At 50.4% G+C, this 16,195-nt stretch overlaps 1 protein-coding gene across 1 annotated transcript in view; it reads right to left on the reverse strand.

Annotated features, from left to right (window-relative positions):
* Positions 1-15,665, reverse strand: part of Tarbp1 (TAR (HIV-1) RNA binding protein 1) — a 46,291-nt gene extending 30,626 nt beyond the window's left edge. Inside the window, exons 1-8 of the mRNA XM_051168573.1 lie at positions 14,832-15,665; positions 11,224-11,321; positions 9,936-10,005; positions 7,072-7,220; positions 5,945-5,997; positions 4,064-4,161; positions 3,060-3,195; positions 1,816-1,912 (exon numbers count right to left, since the gene is read on the reverse strand). Of these exons, the coding sequence (XP_051024530.1) occupies positions 1,816-1,912; positions 3,060-3,195; positions 4,064-4,161; positions 5,945-5,997; positions 7,072-7,220; positions 9,936-10,005; positions 11,224-11,321; positions 14,832-15,642 (1,512 nt within the window). The 5' untranslated portion in view covers positions 15,643-15,665. The remainder of the gene's footprint in view (positions 1-1,815; positions 1,913-3,059; positions 3,196-4,063; positions 4,162-5,944; positions 5,998-7,071; positions 7,221-9,935; positions 10,006-11,223; positions 11,322-14,831) is intronic.
* Positions 15,666-16,195: the final 530 nt, after the last annotated feature.

Below are 16,195 nucleotides of genomic sequence, written 5' to 3' on the forward strand. Positions count from 1 at the left end.
TGGAAGCAGCAAGTCAACTAAAGTATGACATCACTAGTTAAGACACAGAAGTTACACTGGTTTTTGTTTTTAAAAAGAGCCGGAGCTGGAAGGCAGCCCAGTACATAATGCCCTTGCTGTGCTCTGGTGTGAGAACCAGAGTTCTGATTTCCAGAACCCATATAAAAACCGCCCAGAGATTACAGGTGGCCACCTCTAATCTTAGTGCTTGCGAGGCGCAGTCAAGGGATCCCTGGGTGAGCCGGGCAGGCAGACTGCTGAAACGTGCAAGGTCTGCATTTGATTAGAGACCCTGCCTCAGTGAGTGAAGGGCAGCAGAAGACAGCTGCATGCGCGTGCACGCACACACACGTTCACATACACACACACGCTCACACACATGCTCACACATACACTCACATGCTCACACACACGCTTGCATGCACATAAACATGTGCACATGCATATGCACACACACGTTCACATACACACACACGCTCACACACATGCTCACACACACACATGCATATGCACACACACCCTCATATGCACACACACTTGCATGCCACACAAAGACAGATGCGAAAATGAATAAAGCGAACTCCTCAGTAGCAATCTATTATTATACCAAAAGTCAATCTTTTTTTTTTTTTTATGTACACATATGTATTTTTTTGTGACTTTTTTTTGGAGGGGGTGTGGGGGGGTGTTTAAAACAGGATCTCACTCTATAGTCTTGGTTTTTGTTGCTGTTGTTGTTCTTGTTTTTTTGTTTTGTGTTTTGTTTTGTTGAGACAAGGTCTCTCTGTGTAGCCTTGGCTGTCCTGGGCTCGCTTTGTAGACCTCGAACTCATAGCGATCCGCCTGCCACTGCCTCCTGAGTGCTGGGATTAAAGGTGTGCGCCACCACCGCCCGGCTTCACTCTATAGTCTTGACTAGCCTGAATGAATAACCTAAGCCCGACTGGTATCAAAGTCAGGGTAATCCTTCCGCCTATACAGTAGGTAACATTTTTAAAATAGGCGTTTTCTTTAAAATTGGCTACTATCTTAGAGAAAAGATAAGACTAGCCTTTTAAAAAGCATACTTTGATTAAAAAAATAAATTACTACTAATAAAAATGATTCACTGAAAGCAACAAAAAGAACCTCCAGCTGAAGAAAACCACAGTGGTTCCTTAGCCCAGAGGTCACAGGTTCTGAATCAAGACTCTGCACCAGGCCAGGCAGGCAGGCTGGCACACACAGCCCCTGGGCGAAGTGAAGTCCTGTCGGGACACGGCATGTGCATTTATTTCTACTGTCATGAGGCTGCTCTTGATGACAGAAAAATAATCCCAAAATCAAACAGGAGCCACGTAACCCACAGACGCCTCATGTCCACTGCTCCGTCCTCCACAGCAGTGGCCAAACGGGCTCCAGATGGAATCTTTCTCGGGACTCTGTGTCTGTGAGCTGCTTTCCTGGTGAGTGGCCTGGGATGGCCTGCTCCCTCTACCAGACTGTGAGAATGCACTGGAAAGGCTCCCAGGAAACTAGACTAGCGCCTCGGGGCCAGGTTTGTCCAGGGCCCAATTCTGCCACAGCCCAGGCCTCATAAATGCAGACATTACTAAGCCCAGAACATCAAGGCACTGTTCAGCACAGCCCACCCACATCACAGGTGCCAACTCCTGCGCACCACGCCACTTGTCACCTGGGACAGTGTCAATCAACCTCAACTCCAAGTTCTATCTGGACACCAAGGCCGACTCCCCCAGCAGGCCTCTCTGATGGCACCATCCCAGGCTGGCGCTCCCCAAGGAACTTACACACGGTGTATGACAGGTCACTCACCACATCCACCAGTTGCATGGCGGTCTGGAGAAGATAGCCCTGAGCTGCTCCCCTCAGGAGGACCTGGTGTGTGATCATGGTACACTGGAGAACATCCCTGGTTCAAAACAAGGACACTGTGGGTGCCAGAGGAAGCCTGATCATTCACAATCACTGGCTTGCACAGACTACACCTTCCAACTTGCAAATTGGCCATCGTCAGGAGTGGCTGGCACCAGAGGAGCTGCAGAGCCAGTTACCGACCATAGTCTTACACAGAATACAATTTTTCTTTTTTTTTTTTTTAAGACTTATTTATTTATTTATTATGTATACAGTGCTCTGCCTGCATGTACACCTGCAGGCCAGAAGAGGGCGCCAGATCTCATTACAGATGGTTGTGAGCCACCATGTGGTTGGTTGCTGGGAATTGAACTCAGGACCTCTGGACGAGCAGTCAGTGCTCTTAACCTCTGAGCCATCTCTCCAGTCCCTTGTTTTTCTTTTTAATCTGAGAAAAAGCCTCACTACGCAATCCAGACTGATCGTAACCTCTAGCCCAGGCTGGCCTCAGGCCTGCGCCCCGTCTCCATCGCTTGCTTAACTGCTGGAGTCACAGGTGTGAGCCACCACACCCAGACACAGCTCAACTTTAATATGAACCCAATCTCTCGAGAATAAGGATACACTGGGCATGGTCCCTCATGCTGTAATCCAGCACTGGGGAAAGCGAGTCTGTATAGCCTGAGCTATACAATGAGGCTCTGTCTCCAAGAAAACAGACAAACAAGGAGGTAATGCCAATAATTTCACAGTACTAATGTCATTTACATACTTTCTAATTGATATCATGACTTGATGTTTATACTTAATTTTCCTACTTATCAATACAACTTAAAAAAAACAAACAGGCTTAAAATGGTCAAAACCTAAGCACATATGTTATAGAATATATTTAAATTAGTAACTCATCAAACAAAATGCATTCAATTAATTCAATTATATGAATAAAACATGAGGCAGGCATGGTGGCACACACCTTTAATCCCAGCACTCGGGTGGCAGAGGCAGGTGGATCACTGAGTTCGAAGCCAGCCTGGTCTACAAAGTGAGCTACACAGAGACCCTGTCTCAAAAATAAAAATTAAAAAAAAAAAAAAAATATATATATATATATATATTAAAAAACAAAACCCTGTCAGTTTTTCTTATAACTACATGAACTGAGTCATAGCAAACATAAGAAGACATAGGAAATAAATTACCTGAGGGCAAGAAGCCCATCTCCACCCAGCGCCTTACAGCTGGGCAGGCTTGCCAAAGCCCTGGAGAGGAACAACACTGGCACGGCACACCAGTGTCTATCTGCCATCCTCTGGATGAACCTTAAGAGGAAATGACCTGGAAGAAACAGTTTGAAAATGTTATCGCTGCAGTGAGCACATGGCACAGTCCTCAGCTTCCTGGTCAGAAAGAAAACATAAGCAAAACCTCAATGCTACGGCACCTCGGGCCACAGGGATGGCCGAGAGCGAAAGCTTACGACACGCGTGTGCAGGGTCTGGAGAACGGGAACCTCATGCTGCCGGTGGGAATGTGAAGGGGGGGGGGGTCAGTGTGGACAAGCGTGTAGAGGGACCCTGGCCCTGAAAACCCACTTCCAGCTGTGCAACTAGTATTCAACCACTTGCAAGGACACTCACTCACAGTAGCGCCTGGCACCAAGAGTCTCGGCGCCTTAAGTTCAAATATGGCTCAATGAAAAGTGAGCCCCAACCTGGGGAAGCGGGCTGATCCTAGGACCCAGGGCTATACCGGGTGTGCTCCTTAGCAAAGTCTTTCTGCTAAAAAGGACAATTCAGCGGGAGCTGGGTACTACCCAGCACTTTTCCTAGAACCCGGTTCTTTTTTTTTTTTTAATATTTATTTATTTATTTTATGTCTATGAGTACACTGTCTTCACGCACACCAGAAGAAGGCACAAGATTACATTACAGATGGCTGTGAGCCACCAGGTGGTTGCTGGGTGTTGAACTCAGGACCTCTGGAGGAGCAGCCAGTGCTCGTAACTGCTGAGCCACCGCTCCAGCGCCTAGAACCTAGCTCTTTGTCGAGCCTCGTTTGCTGATGTTTGTTTGAGAAGAAGACAGTGTACAGACCACAAGGCTGGTGCTCCCCTACAGACACCTGCCTGCATGGATCATAGCAGTCACGTGATGCCACGTACCAAAACACGGTAAGTTAAAATGTAAATTAAAATCTGACGTACTCTTTATTTCTTCTGCAAGAATGGAAACATAAGTGACTAGAAACTTCTGCAGCTTCAGGCCCAGAGGAGAGCCACTTCCCAACAGCTGCCCTGGGGACCTGGGGACAGAGAGGGAGAAAATCATGAGCTTAAAATCCGCCCACAAACATGCACACGGACGTGTCTACAAACACACACACACGGATGTGTCTAGATGCAACCCAGTCCTGGTTCTCAGCAGTAAGAACTTAGCAACTCTTCTCTCCTTGGACTCACATTTTATTTTTCAGTAATATTTTGAGATTCTTTGAACAGATAAACAGCTAGATGTCCTAATAGAACAAGCAGGAACCCAACCATCAGACTGAAGGGTACAGCAGCCTCTGATGAGGAGGCTGTCCTTCCCGCCTTACACACACCAATCTAGTACCCTAAAGAAAGAACAGCTGGGGACAGTCAATTAAAGCTGTACTTTATTGTTTCCCACATGTAATCCAATGATTTCACATCTTTGGGTCTAAAACAGAGCATTTACAGTAAAGATAAATATCAGAGGCGCCTCCTATCTAGAGTGGTTAACTGTGAGCAGACTGCGGCTCTGTGTTACCTTCTACCTGAACACAGCAGGGCACCACAGTAGATAAATGTACGCACCAATCCTCCCGAAAGCATGGGGCCATGTGCCGACTCACGCACTGCCTCACAGAGGTGGAAGGCTGCCGGCGACGACCCACTGACAACTCAAAACACCTGTCCATCAAGATGCCTTATGTTTTCAGTATTTATTCATCAGGCACTAGAAATTAATATATTCCTGTAAGTTGGCCTGGGTGCCAGCACTTTTTTTCAAGAAATTGGTAGGGAGTGGGGTGGGTTTCTACTTAGAGACATCCTAAGTGGAATGTACTTGCAGCTGGAATCAGAAAGACAATATAATTCTAAAAGCAGGGGTGGATCTGAAAGGGCAATTTCAGGGTATAGATTGCTCCCCAAATGAGGCTAAGGCACAAAACTAACAAACTTCTGACGCTAACCTTTTCCAAGGGTGAGAGTGGTGTATAAGCAGGCCTCCTATGAGCCATGGCAGCCACTGTCAGATACGAAAAGGAAAGTGTTAGGATGGACTGTGTGGAGCAAGACTGACGCCAGACACACAGTGTGAACTCAGGGTTCTTAATACAAATGGAGAAGGGGAGAGGGGGAGAGGGAGGGAGGGAGGGGGGGAGAGGGAGAGAGGGAGGGAGGAGGGAGGGAGGGGGGAGAGGGAGAGAGGGAGGGAGGGAGGGAGGGAGGGAGGAGAGGGAGGGAGAGAGAGAGGGAGGGAGAGAGGGAGGGAGAGAGGGAGGGGTGGGGCAGATGAACCACAGGAGGGTAAGCTGGTTCAGCAGACAGAGTAACACACATGCACACAAGAAATGACAACTAAGCAAGTTCCAGCAGATATTAATATCTGCTACTATAGATGAATAATAAATGACAACCCTAGCTGGGCATGGTGGCGCACGCCTTTAGTCCCAGCACTCGGGAGGCAGACGGATTGCTGTGGGTTCGAGGCCAGCCTGGTCTACAGAGTGAGTCCAGGACAGCCAAGGCTACACAGAGAAACCCTGTCTCGAAAAATCAAAAATAAATAAATAAATAAATGGACAATCCTTTGTATTATCCCCAAATTTTTCTAGAAAACTATGAAACTAAGTCAAAATTTAAAAGCTGAAATAAGGTGAACGAGGCTTATTTCATGACATCAAGTGTGTGTCTAGATGCACAACACAGCACAGCCACGAGGGAAGAGGGCCACCTTTCGGATTGGGGCTGCTGTCCACGGTGTGCCGCTGCCAGCCTGGCATGTGCAAGGCTTGAATCCTAGCCCCACAGTGGTGGCAGAATAGCATGGGAGCTTACCTGCTGTACAGACAGCTCTCTGCGAGGGCATCCATCAGTGGGCCAGTGATAAACTAAAGGGCAAAAGGCAGGGAAGTGGTGTAAATCTCCAGCTGAGGGAGAGCTGAGAACCAGAGCTGGCCAACGTAAGGGGGGTCCCGCTGGCACAAGCAGAATGCTGATGAGCCTGCTGTCAGCTTGACAGGGTCTAGGTTCGCCCACGTGGCCCTCCCTGGCACACCTGCCAGGCAATTCTGATTAGATTACCTGAAGCAGAGGTCCCGCCCTGGACATGGGCAACACCTTTCAGCAGTCACCCACATACAGGGAGGACCATGGAAAACGTCGTTTGCCTGCTTGTCTTCACCTCTTGCTTGTGAGTTCATCTACCCTGTGGCTGCCACTGTGGCTGCTGCTGCCATCCTTTGCCCCATCAGAGCCCAGTTTCTTTGGACTGAAGTGCTCAGTGGCTCTCCACTTTGGACAGCTGTGGCATCCAGCCTCGTGCCTGAGCAGCTGTCAGTTTTCTGTCTCCCCAGCTAGCAGACAGCCACTGCCGCAAGCCAATCTAATAAACGCCCTTTCAATACATATTCATCCTACCACTCCTGCCCTTCTGAAGAACCCTGACTTATAGGCCCACTGTTCCCCTCTGGAAGACAGAGGCAGGGGACGCGGAGTGGCTGCTAGGGCACCCGCCCAGCATGCTGGAAGCTCTGGGCCAATCGCCAGCACCACATAAACCAGGTGTGGTGATGTGCATGGAATCCCAGCACTCAGGAGGTGGAGGCAAAAGGAACCAAAGCTCAGAGCCAACCTTGACTGGACGGAGAGCTTTAAAGGCCGGACTAGACTGCTCCAAGGCTCCGCCCTGTGGCCTGCCCACCCTTCTGATCCTAACTCAGAAGGGCCTGGCGTACTTTGCCTGGCAGTCTCACAGGCTCTGATGCGCCTCTGCCACATTCCAGCAGGACACTGCCAGCCCAACCGCCACGCAAAGGCTCCACTTCTCTCTCCCTTTCCTCCAGCTCCTGGTCCAGGTGGTTACTGAGACCTACAGCTTGCCCACTCTGTTGTTTTACTCTTACACAAAAAATCACACGTGGCAGAGATGAGGTAAAGACCCGAAGGGGCTGGGACGCCATTACCTCGGAGAGCTCCGGGGAATACGGAAGCGATTTCCCGCCATACAGCTCCAAGAAGTGGGTCACGCCTTCCTTGGTCAGGATTCTGTTCTCGCTCTCGAACATCCTCTTATAGATGCTCGTGTGCCAGGAGGGGTGAAAGAGCCAGCGGCCTGTGGGGACAAGCACCGGCACTGACTTACAGTTCTAGCATTAGGCTCTGCACGCAGACTGCAGGCTTACAAGCAACCGTGTGAGTGACAACAGGTGAGCACCACAGCAGAGGGCTTGTAATCACGTCCACAGAGCCCGCTGAACCTAGTCACATGGTGTTCGGCACTGTGGATACAGCCAGCCACCACAGCCACCACAGCGCTCACGGGAGCACTGAGCTGTGAGCAGACAGGACTCATTCTCCCCTGACCTCGCTTGAGGCCACTTTCCATTCTTAAAACTGTCACCCCTCAACTTAAAACCCTTGAATAGCTCCCCTGAGCCTTCAACTCTGAAGAGACACAGGCTGATGCTGGCCACTCTAGCCTTCCTGCCTCTGCAGACCCACTTTCCCCAGAGCCGCCACCGTCCCCTCAGAGCTCCCCAGCTCAGGGCTGGTCACCCTCATGTTGGGCCCAGCCTCCCCTTCACGTGAACCCCTTGTTGGTCCCTTCTCTGTTCTCTTCATAGGACTTGGAGCCAGAACTACTGTTTCGTGGGAAAACGACCAAACTCGAACGGAAAAAATACTGTTTCACCACCTCACCTCGTGCTTGCATTCTTTTTTTTTTTTTGGTTTTTCGAGACAGGGTTTCTCTGTGTAGCTGAGCCCTGCCCTGGACTCACTCTGTAGGCAAGGCTGGCCTCGAACTCACAGACTGAGACTCACAGACTGACTCCACAATAAGAGACAGAACGTGCGGCTGGAGCGCTGCTCCGCGGTTGAGCGCACTTGCCCCTCACTGGGGTTCGGTTCTCAGCTCCACACCAGGCTGCTCGCATCCACCTGTAATTCCAGCACTGGCAAAACAAATACCTTCACCTGGCCTCTGAGGGCAGCTGCACGCATGTGGTGCCTCACACAGGTGCACACACACTCACATAAATAAAAATACATCTAAAAATAGCCCGGCATGGTGGCACACACATTTAATCCTGGCACTCAGGAGGCAGAGGCAGGTGGATCGCTGTGAGTTCAAAGCCAGCCTGGTCTACAAAGTGAGTCCAGGACAGCCAAGGCTACACAGAAAAACCTTGTCTCAAAACTCAAAAAATAAAAATAAATAAATCTAAAAATAAAGGATGGAATAAATGTCCCTCTATATTGTTTCCAATTCTTAAAATAGCCTTTAATTATATTAGAAAACAATCATCTTTTTTAGGCCAGGTGTGGTGGTGCATGCCTTTAATCCCAGCACTCAGGGAGAGGCAGGTGGATCACTGTGAGTTCCAGGCCAGCCTGGTCTACAAAGTGAGTCCAGGACAGCCAAGATAACATAGAGAAACCTTGTCTGAAAAAACAAAAATAAATATAATAAAAATAAAGTCATACCTTTAAATGTCCTCTTCCTAAGAACGTCAAGATACATAACATAACTACACCCCAGCCAGTCTAATAAACAAAAGACAGCTGGGCATGGTGGCACACTCTGAGAGGCAGAGACAGGTAGATCTCTGTGAATTTGAGGCCAGCCTGGTCTACAAAGTGAGTCCAGGACAACCAAGGCTACTCAGAGATACCCTGTCTCAAAAACAAACAAATAAACAAAAAACAAAAATATGTACATTTACATATCTTAAAAGTATATTAAGACAAAGAAGGCTGGAAAGTAGTTAAAAGTATACATTCATATCAAAAAGGCTATTATTAGAAACAGAGCAGCCCAACAAAAGCATTAGCAATTTCTTATTTGTGTGTATGTGGAAGGGCGTACATGAATAGAGGCCAGTGGTTGACACCAGGCGTTTTCCTCAACCCTCTCCGCCTCATATATGGAGCTGAGGCCTCTTGCTGAGCCCAGAGCTTGCCGATTTGGCCCATCTACCCAGCCAGCTCACCCAGGGATCCCTGCCCCTGGAATGCTGGGATTGCAGACCCTCAAGGCATTTACATTGGTGCTCAGGACCTGAACTCTGGTCCCTGTGCTTGTACAGAGAGCCCTTTACCCACTGGGCCCTCTCACAGCCTGCTCTGTCAAGGACAGCTAAGGACACAGATTTACAGATGAAATGGAAGCTGGCCCTGGAGCAGCAGAGGCTGCATGTGACCCAGGACACAAGGCTGCCCATGTGTGCTCTGGCTTTGACTGAGGCATGTGACCCAGGACACAAGGCTGCCCACTGTGTGCAGGTCCCGGGTTCAGCACACACATTCTTTCCTTTCTATAAAGAAAGGAAAATGTTTTGAAATTTTTATAATAAATTACTTTTTCAAAACCTAATTCCTGAAATCTCTGCATCCATTTAAAGCTGTGTTCTAAAGGTGATGGGCAGAGGGTGCAGTGTGGACACAGGGCAAACCCACAGTGGGTGCAGTGTGGACACAGGGCAAACCCACAGTGGGTGCAGTGTGGACACAGGGCAAAACCCACAGTGGGTGCAGTGTGGACACAGGGCAAACCCACAGTGGGTGCAGTGTGGACACAGGGCAAACCCACAGTGGGTGCAGTGTGGACACAGGGCAAACCCACAGTGGGTGCAGTGTGGACACAGGGACACAGTGCCAGAGGCCAACACCAGTTGCTGCTGGCATGACAAGATGATCCCATTTCTTCCTCACTGTTTAATGGTTTCCCCAAATCCTCTATGATAAATAATGGTTAGTTACAAGATCAGGGGGAGCTATTAATGTTATTAAAACAAACAAGCAAACAAAACCAAAAAGTAATCGTTACCATTTTCCTCTGACACTGCGTATTCAAACAGACTGTTTAGCTTTGGTAAGACTGGCTTTATGACATGTATCTAAAAACAAGAGCAAAGAATCTCATGAAAAAAATCACAGGTAATGCCTTTAAAACCTCAGGGAACGATCCCTGTGTACGTAACTGTAGCCCCTATCTTGTTATCATGTCAAAGTCAGGTCTCAGGAGCCTGCTTCCCCCAGGTCTGAATCTCAGCAGGATTCACGTCTTCAAGATGGAGCAGGCAAACCTGGGGACACAGTCTAGTGCCCAGTTACGGTGCCGCAAAGGTTTCCACAGGGAATATCCTAGCTCAGGCCCTGCGAACCCTGACTGACCCAGGAAGAGGCAAGGCTAAGAGGTTAAAACAGGGAATTGCCCAGTCACGCTCCCCTTCCTGCCATTGTTGGGGTCACACAATGGGACGCGGAGCAGGTTCAGAGCTCAGTGTCCCTGCGTCTCGTAGGCCGTGCCGTGACAACTCAGTTCTGAGCTCAGTGTCCCTGCATCTCATAGGCTGTGCTGTGACAACTCAGGCCGAATCTGACTCACATGTTTCAAAATAACCTTAAATCTAAGGTTCTGAAATAAATAAGGAAGGTCTTTGGGCCAGCTGACCAAAGCAACCCTGGGAATTTATTTGAATTTGGAAGAATTCCTTTCTGTGTGCCACAGCTCTGTGAACTTGGCACAGGCAGGGTACAGTGCTGCAGACTGACACCTCACGCTGGCTCACAGCTGGCCCATGGTCTGCAGCCCACACACAGAGAACCACAGATGGAGACTCTCACAGCTGAGGAGCCCCTTAGACGGGAACCTCTAGGAACCCAAAGACAGGGACCCTCAGCACATACGGGGATTCCTACCAAGAGGGACCATTATAGTGTAGGGCTCTCTACACTAGGACAGCTGGACAAGTGACACCTAGAAACTTGTCCCCAGTTCACACTCCCAGGCCGTACTCCGGATGAACTAAATCTAAAGTGTGGGGACGAGCCAGCAAGTTACACTTGGTAACATGACGGGCCACAGCTGGAGAATGCCGAGGGAGACCAAATGGGGCTAACATTTTAAACAACCATCACGTGACTCCACTGAAGGCAAACATTTTAAACAACCATCACGTGACTCCACTGACGGCAGACTTCTTTAATATGAAACAATTGCATTTATGCCAGAAAGCAAAGGACACGGCTGCGCTTACGTGAGGCAGCCTTCCCACCCGTGCCTGGAAGAGGCCCATGGGCTGTAGGCTTCGCTGAGACAGGACAGCACGTACCTGGTTTCCCTCTAGAACTTCCATGATCAGGATATAGTTTTCCCAAAACTTTAGAAGCTCATCTTTTTTCTTCTCAGACCACCAGAATAGGCTTGGACCTAACAGAATTTTAAGAGAGAGAGAAAAAAAAATCAGTTCTTCATTTAGCTAAGTCCTTCACAGCAACAGTTTTTTGTTTTTAAGAATTATTTATGTATTATTCTGTATACAGTGCTTTGCCTGCATGTACACCTGCAGGCCAGAGGAGGGCATCAGATCACATTATAGATGGTTGTGAGCCACCATGTGGTTGCTGGGAATTGAACTCAGAACCTCTGGAAGAGCAGTCAGTGCTCTTATCTGCTGAACCATCTCTCCAGCCCACAGCGACAGTTCTTAATTCTACTATTCCCAGCAATGAGCTTGGGAAACTGCCAGGAGGCGGGGGAGGCAGGCAGATCGCTGTGAGTTCGAGGCCAGCCTGGTCTACAAAGTGAGTCCAGGACAGCCAGGACTACACAGAGAAACCCTGTCTTGAAAAACCAAACCAAACCAAAACAAACGCTTAGGAAACAAAAAGAAATTCTGTTTAATTTTGATTTGTTCTCGTTGTCCGTTTGTCGGCTACTCTGAGTTTGACCTTTTGTTTTTGTTTATTTGGGATGAGAGGTTTTTGGGGTTGTTTGTTTGTTTGTTTGAGATAAAATCTCTCAGGCTAGCTTAGAAATTGCTATGTGCTCAAAAATGACATTGCAGCCTGGAAGTTGCCACCTCGCCTGACCTTGTTCTTATTTCTGCGTTACTTTGTTTCCTGAAGAGTATTGTTGTGGAATTCTGGGTTAAGAATAACTCACACTGTACTTTCTTCCCCAAGACTCTGCGGTAAAGGACTTCACAAGGCTAATCCCAACAAAACTGGAACAACAGAAACAAAAACAACCCAGGAACACGCAAAGTGGTAAGATGGGGAATTTGGAAATCCGAGCTGACTTTAGCGGGAAATGCATGAAGTGTGCTTGACCGAGAGAACACCAAGAAATAATGTGATTTGCCTTGAGCCCCTCGTCCTCCCATCCTGAAAACCGAAAGGCTTGGCAGCAAGCTATGCTGTGCTGTGGACGCATCTGCGCACTGAGGTCAGAGCAAGACGTAACACTAAAGGAGTTGGCCCAAAACAGTTTGAAAATTAAAAGCTGATAACAGAAACAAGAAACTCAGAGAAAAGACTGGAAACCAAAGAAACTAACCAGTGAGTGGAGAAGATGACAAGACTCTAGAATATCCGCTAGCAAAGGAAGCTTTGGAGGTGTGCTGGTTGGCTTTTGTCAAGGCGGTACTAGCCAGAGTCACCCAGGAGAGGGAGCTTCAGCCTGGCCTGAGGGCAAGTCTGCGGGGCATTTTCTTGGTTCGGGCGAAGTGGGAGGGCCCATCCCTCTGTACTGGTGTCGCCCCTGGGCAGGTGGCCCTAGACTGTAAGAAAGCAGGCTGAGCGAGCCAACAAGCTCATTTCTGGTCTCCGATTCAGTGCCCATCTCCAGGTTCCTGCTCTGACTTCCCTCACAGATGGAGTGTGACCTGAGAGCTGTACGCTGAAATCAACCTCTGCTCCACAAGTTGCTTCTGGTCACGGCGTCTATGCCAGCAATAGCAAAGTAACTGAGGCAGGGAGTGAGCCCAGGGGGCTCCAGGTCAGGAAGAGAAGAGGACAGAGAACCCAGGAAAACTCCCCAGGATCAAAGGTCACTGATCTCCAGACTGTCAGTGCACCAAGAGCCCAGCACACCAGTGAAATAGGAGGCCCCAGGAGGCCAGGGCCCTAAGCCCCAGGAACCCATGGAGAAGTCGCAGACCCCCAGCATCCAGCAGCATCTCAACTCCCAACAGCAGCAGTGGAATCTCCAGCTTCTCAAAGTGCAGCTAGTGGATGGACAGAAGCCTTTAAAATGCGGGTGGAAATGTCTCCCCTAGCTAGAAGTCGGGCCTGAGCAAACTATCACTCAAGCTGTAAGAACAAAAGAAAGGCATTAAGACAGCCCCAGCTCTGCTTTGAAAGCATGAAGCCACAAGAGAGCATTTCTGCCAATAATAATAATGATGATGCTGATGATAATATAAAAAGGAACCAATGAATAACCCACAAAACCCCGAATGTACGTGGACCATCACAGAGCACAATTCCAAAGTCCAGAAAGAAAGTCTGTGAAAGGATGCACAAGCTGCTCCCCGCATTTGGTGGAGCATGGAGGAAGGGGCGTTCCCCACCCTCAGAAGTTCTTGGCTGTTTTCTAAGAACAAAACAGGAGCTACATGCTCCTGGAGAGGACACAGAGCCAGGAGGAAAATCCCCAGCCCCCAAGCACAGCCACACAGGTCTAGGATGCCACTGGAGAAGCAGCAGTCACGAGCTAAGCAGCAAGCACCAACTGTCAAGGCTCAGCAGCCTTGAAAGCAACAGAAAAACTTCAGGGTCTCCAGACTGCACGCTATGCAGGAGGCAACTAGACGCTCCCCAGAAATGAAGTTCAGCAACAGCAGCTCAAAGCCAGATCAACCACAAACCAGGTCACCCCACTCAAAGCCACACGCTCAGAACCTAACAGAAGGTAAGGACCCATCTCCAGGCAGAAATATTTGCTAAGTCTCTACTCATTATAAGAAACAAGAAACCAACACCAGGACCCAAAGATAAAACAGAAAGCCAAGCCGAGGCATCCCGGTCCGACAGGTGCACAACTCTTACATCAAAGACGTAACAGGAGGGTAAACAGCGGGAAGAGCTGATGATCGGCGGGGGAAGCTTCAAAAGATGAACAGGTCTTGTTTGTTAAAGCTGGATGGGGCTGGGAATGCGGCTCAGTGGGTAAGAGCACTTGCTGCCAAGCCTGACCACCTGAGCTCCTTCCTTGGACCTATGCGGTAGAAAGAGCAATCCCACAAGTTGCTCTTTGATTTTGCACACACACACACACACACACACACACACACACACACACACACGACTTAAGATTTGTGTTTTAAAAAAGCACTCGCAAACCCTGCTCCTAAAATTCCAAAGGGAATGTCAAGAGAACAATACTTAATTCTCTATCTCAAGTCTCAGACATTAACTTGGGTCACAATACCTTTCTTTCAGTTTGATATGGGTGTCAACCCTTCCGTTTTCTACCAGGGTGTAAGGGCTTGAAGCAGGCTTGGTCCCACGTGTGCGGTACCTTACCCTGCATTGGGTCACTCTTCCCAACGTGCAGGCAGAGGATGGTATAGGGGTGCCACATGCAAGTGCCAAATCCCCGAACGATGGGGTGGTCTCCCCTCAAGACTGGTTTGGGGAAGCAGAGTGGGGTTAAGGCAAAGAGACAAGTAAGTTACAGGCTGGAGAGATGGCTCAGGGGTTAAGAGCACACGCATCGGGTAGTTCACATCTGCCTTTAATTCTAGCTCGAGGTGATCCGATGCCCTCCCGGGCAACTACACGCACGTGGTCCATATAAACACAACACAAGTGCGCGCGCGCGCGCACACACACACAGAGAGAGAGAGAGAGAGAGAGAGAGAGAGAGAGAGAGAGAGAGAGAGAGAGAGAGAGAGATATGAATAAATCTTTTTAGAAAGAGAGACAAATGTGGTACCCTTTGTGTCCTGGGAGCCACAGCTGCAGTCCACCGCCAACTCTGCAGACACCTGTACAGCCTTCTGCAGCAGGTAGCGCGCTCGCTTGCGCGTGAGCGCGTCCTGCCCGCGGCCCAGACCCGCCTGTATGGTTCTCCAGAAGCGGCCGCAGAGGCGAGCGTCCAGATCCGCACGGCCCGCACGGTCGGGCAGCAGCTTCTCGGCCAGTGCGCTCAGCACCAGCAGCTCTGGCCCAGTGCGGCTCTCAGCTCCGAGCCCCGCGGAGCCCAGCGCGTCCCACGCCGCCCGTAGGGCCGGTTCTGCGCTCTGTGCCAGCGCGGGCAGCAGGCGCGTGCCCACCGCCGGCGGCGCGTCCCCGGCCAGCGCCAGCTCCACGGCCGCGCGCGCCAGGCGACGCAACAGCGGGGCATCCTCGAGTGCGCGCAGACACGGCGCTGTCGCGGCCAGCAGCTCCGCGGCCGAAGCGTCCGGCAGCTCGCGCAGCGCGTCCTCGGCCAGCGCGACCGCCAGCTCGGGGCCCGCCAGGCGCGCGCAGGAACGCAGCGCCGCGCTCGCCGCTCGGAGCACGCGGGGCCTCGCAGGCCCTCCGCCCGGGGACGCGTGCAGTAAGGGCACCAGGTAGCCCTTGGCCACCTCGTGTGCCGCCTCGGCGAGCCCGCTGACGCCCACATCGCGCTCCTCCAGCCGTTGCAGCACCAGGCGCAGGGTCTCCACCCGCTCTGCACTCGCCTCCCCACCGCACAGTGCCCCCAGCAACGCACAGGGCTCCCGGCTCTGCGCCAGAAGCGCGTCTGCCAACACCCGCTCCATTGCACCGGGGAACAGACCCTGTGCGCGTGCGCCGGCCACTCTGAGCCCGGGTGCGCGTGCGCAGGGAGAGGTTCCCACCCACCCACACCCTCCCGAGCATAGGACCCGGTAAGGTTCCTTCCTCTTTGATGGAGTCCTAGAGCCCTAAGGTGTGGTGCCTCCCGCCACTGTCTCTTACAGTTTTTAGCAAAAGTTCAACCAGTTCCGGAAATTCCTGATTGGAAATAGGCCTGGGTCCGAAATTAGCTAGCAGGCCCTAAATTCACACGAAGCCCGGCAGTCCCCCAGGTGGCTACCACAGTCTCTAACTGTAGTTTCATGTGCTGTGATACGTCATGAGGCTGAGGAGATGGCTCAGTAGCAAAAGTGCTTGCTGTGAAGGCATGAGAGTTAGAGCGGGGTCCCCACGAAGGGATAGCGCGTGCTTTTTAAATCTACTTTTATTTTGGCTTCTTATATCTCTTTCTCCCTTCTCCACCCCAGTCCCTTCCAACACACCAACACCAGGTAGGAGAGAAGGAAGGTTAGTGGGGAGAAGGGATGTAGTTCTAAG

The sequence above is a fragment of the Acomys russatus genome, chromosome 26, assembly GCF_903995435.1.
Source record: "Acomys russatus chromosome 26, mAcoRus1.1, whole genome shotgun sequence".
Classification (NCBI taxonomy): Eukaryota; Metazoa; Chordata; class Mammalia; order Rodentia; family Muridae; genus Acomys; species Acomys russatus.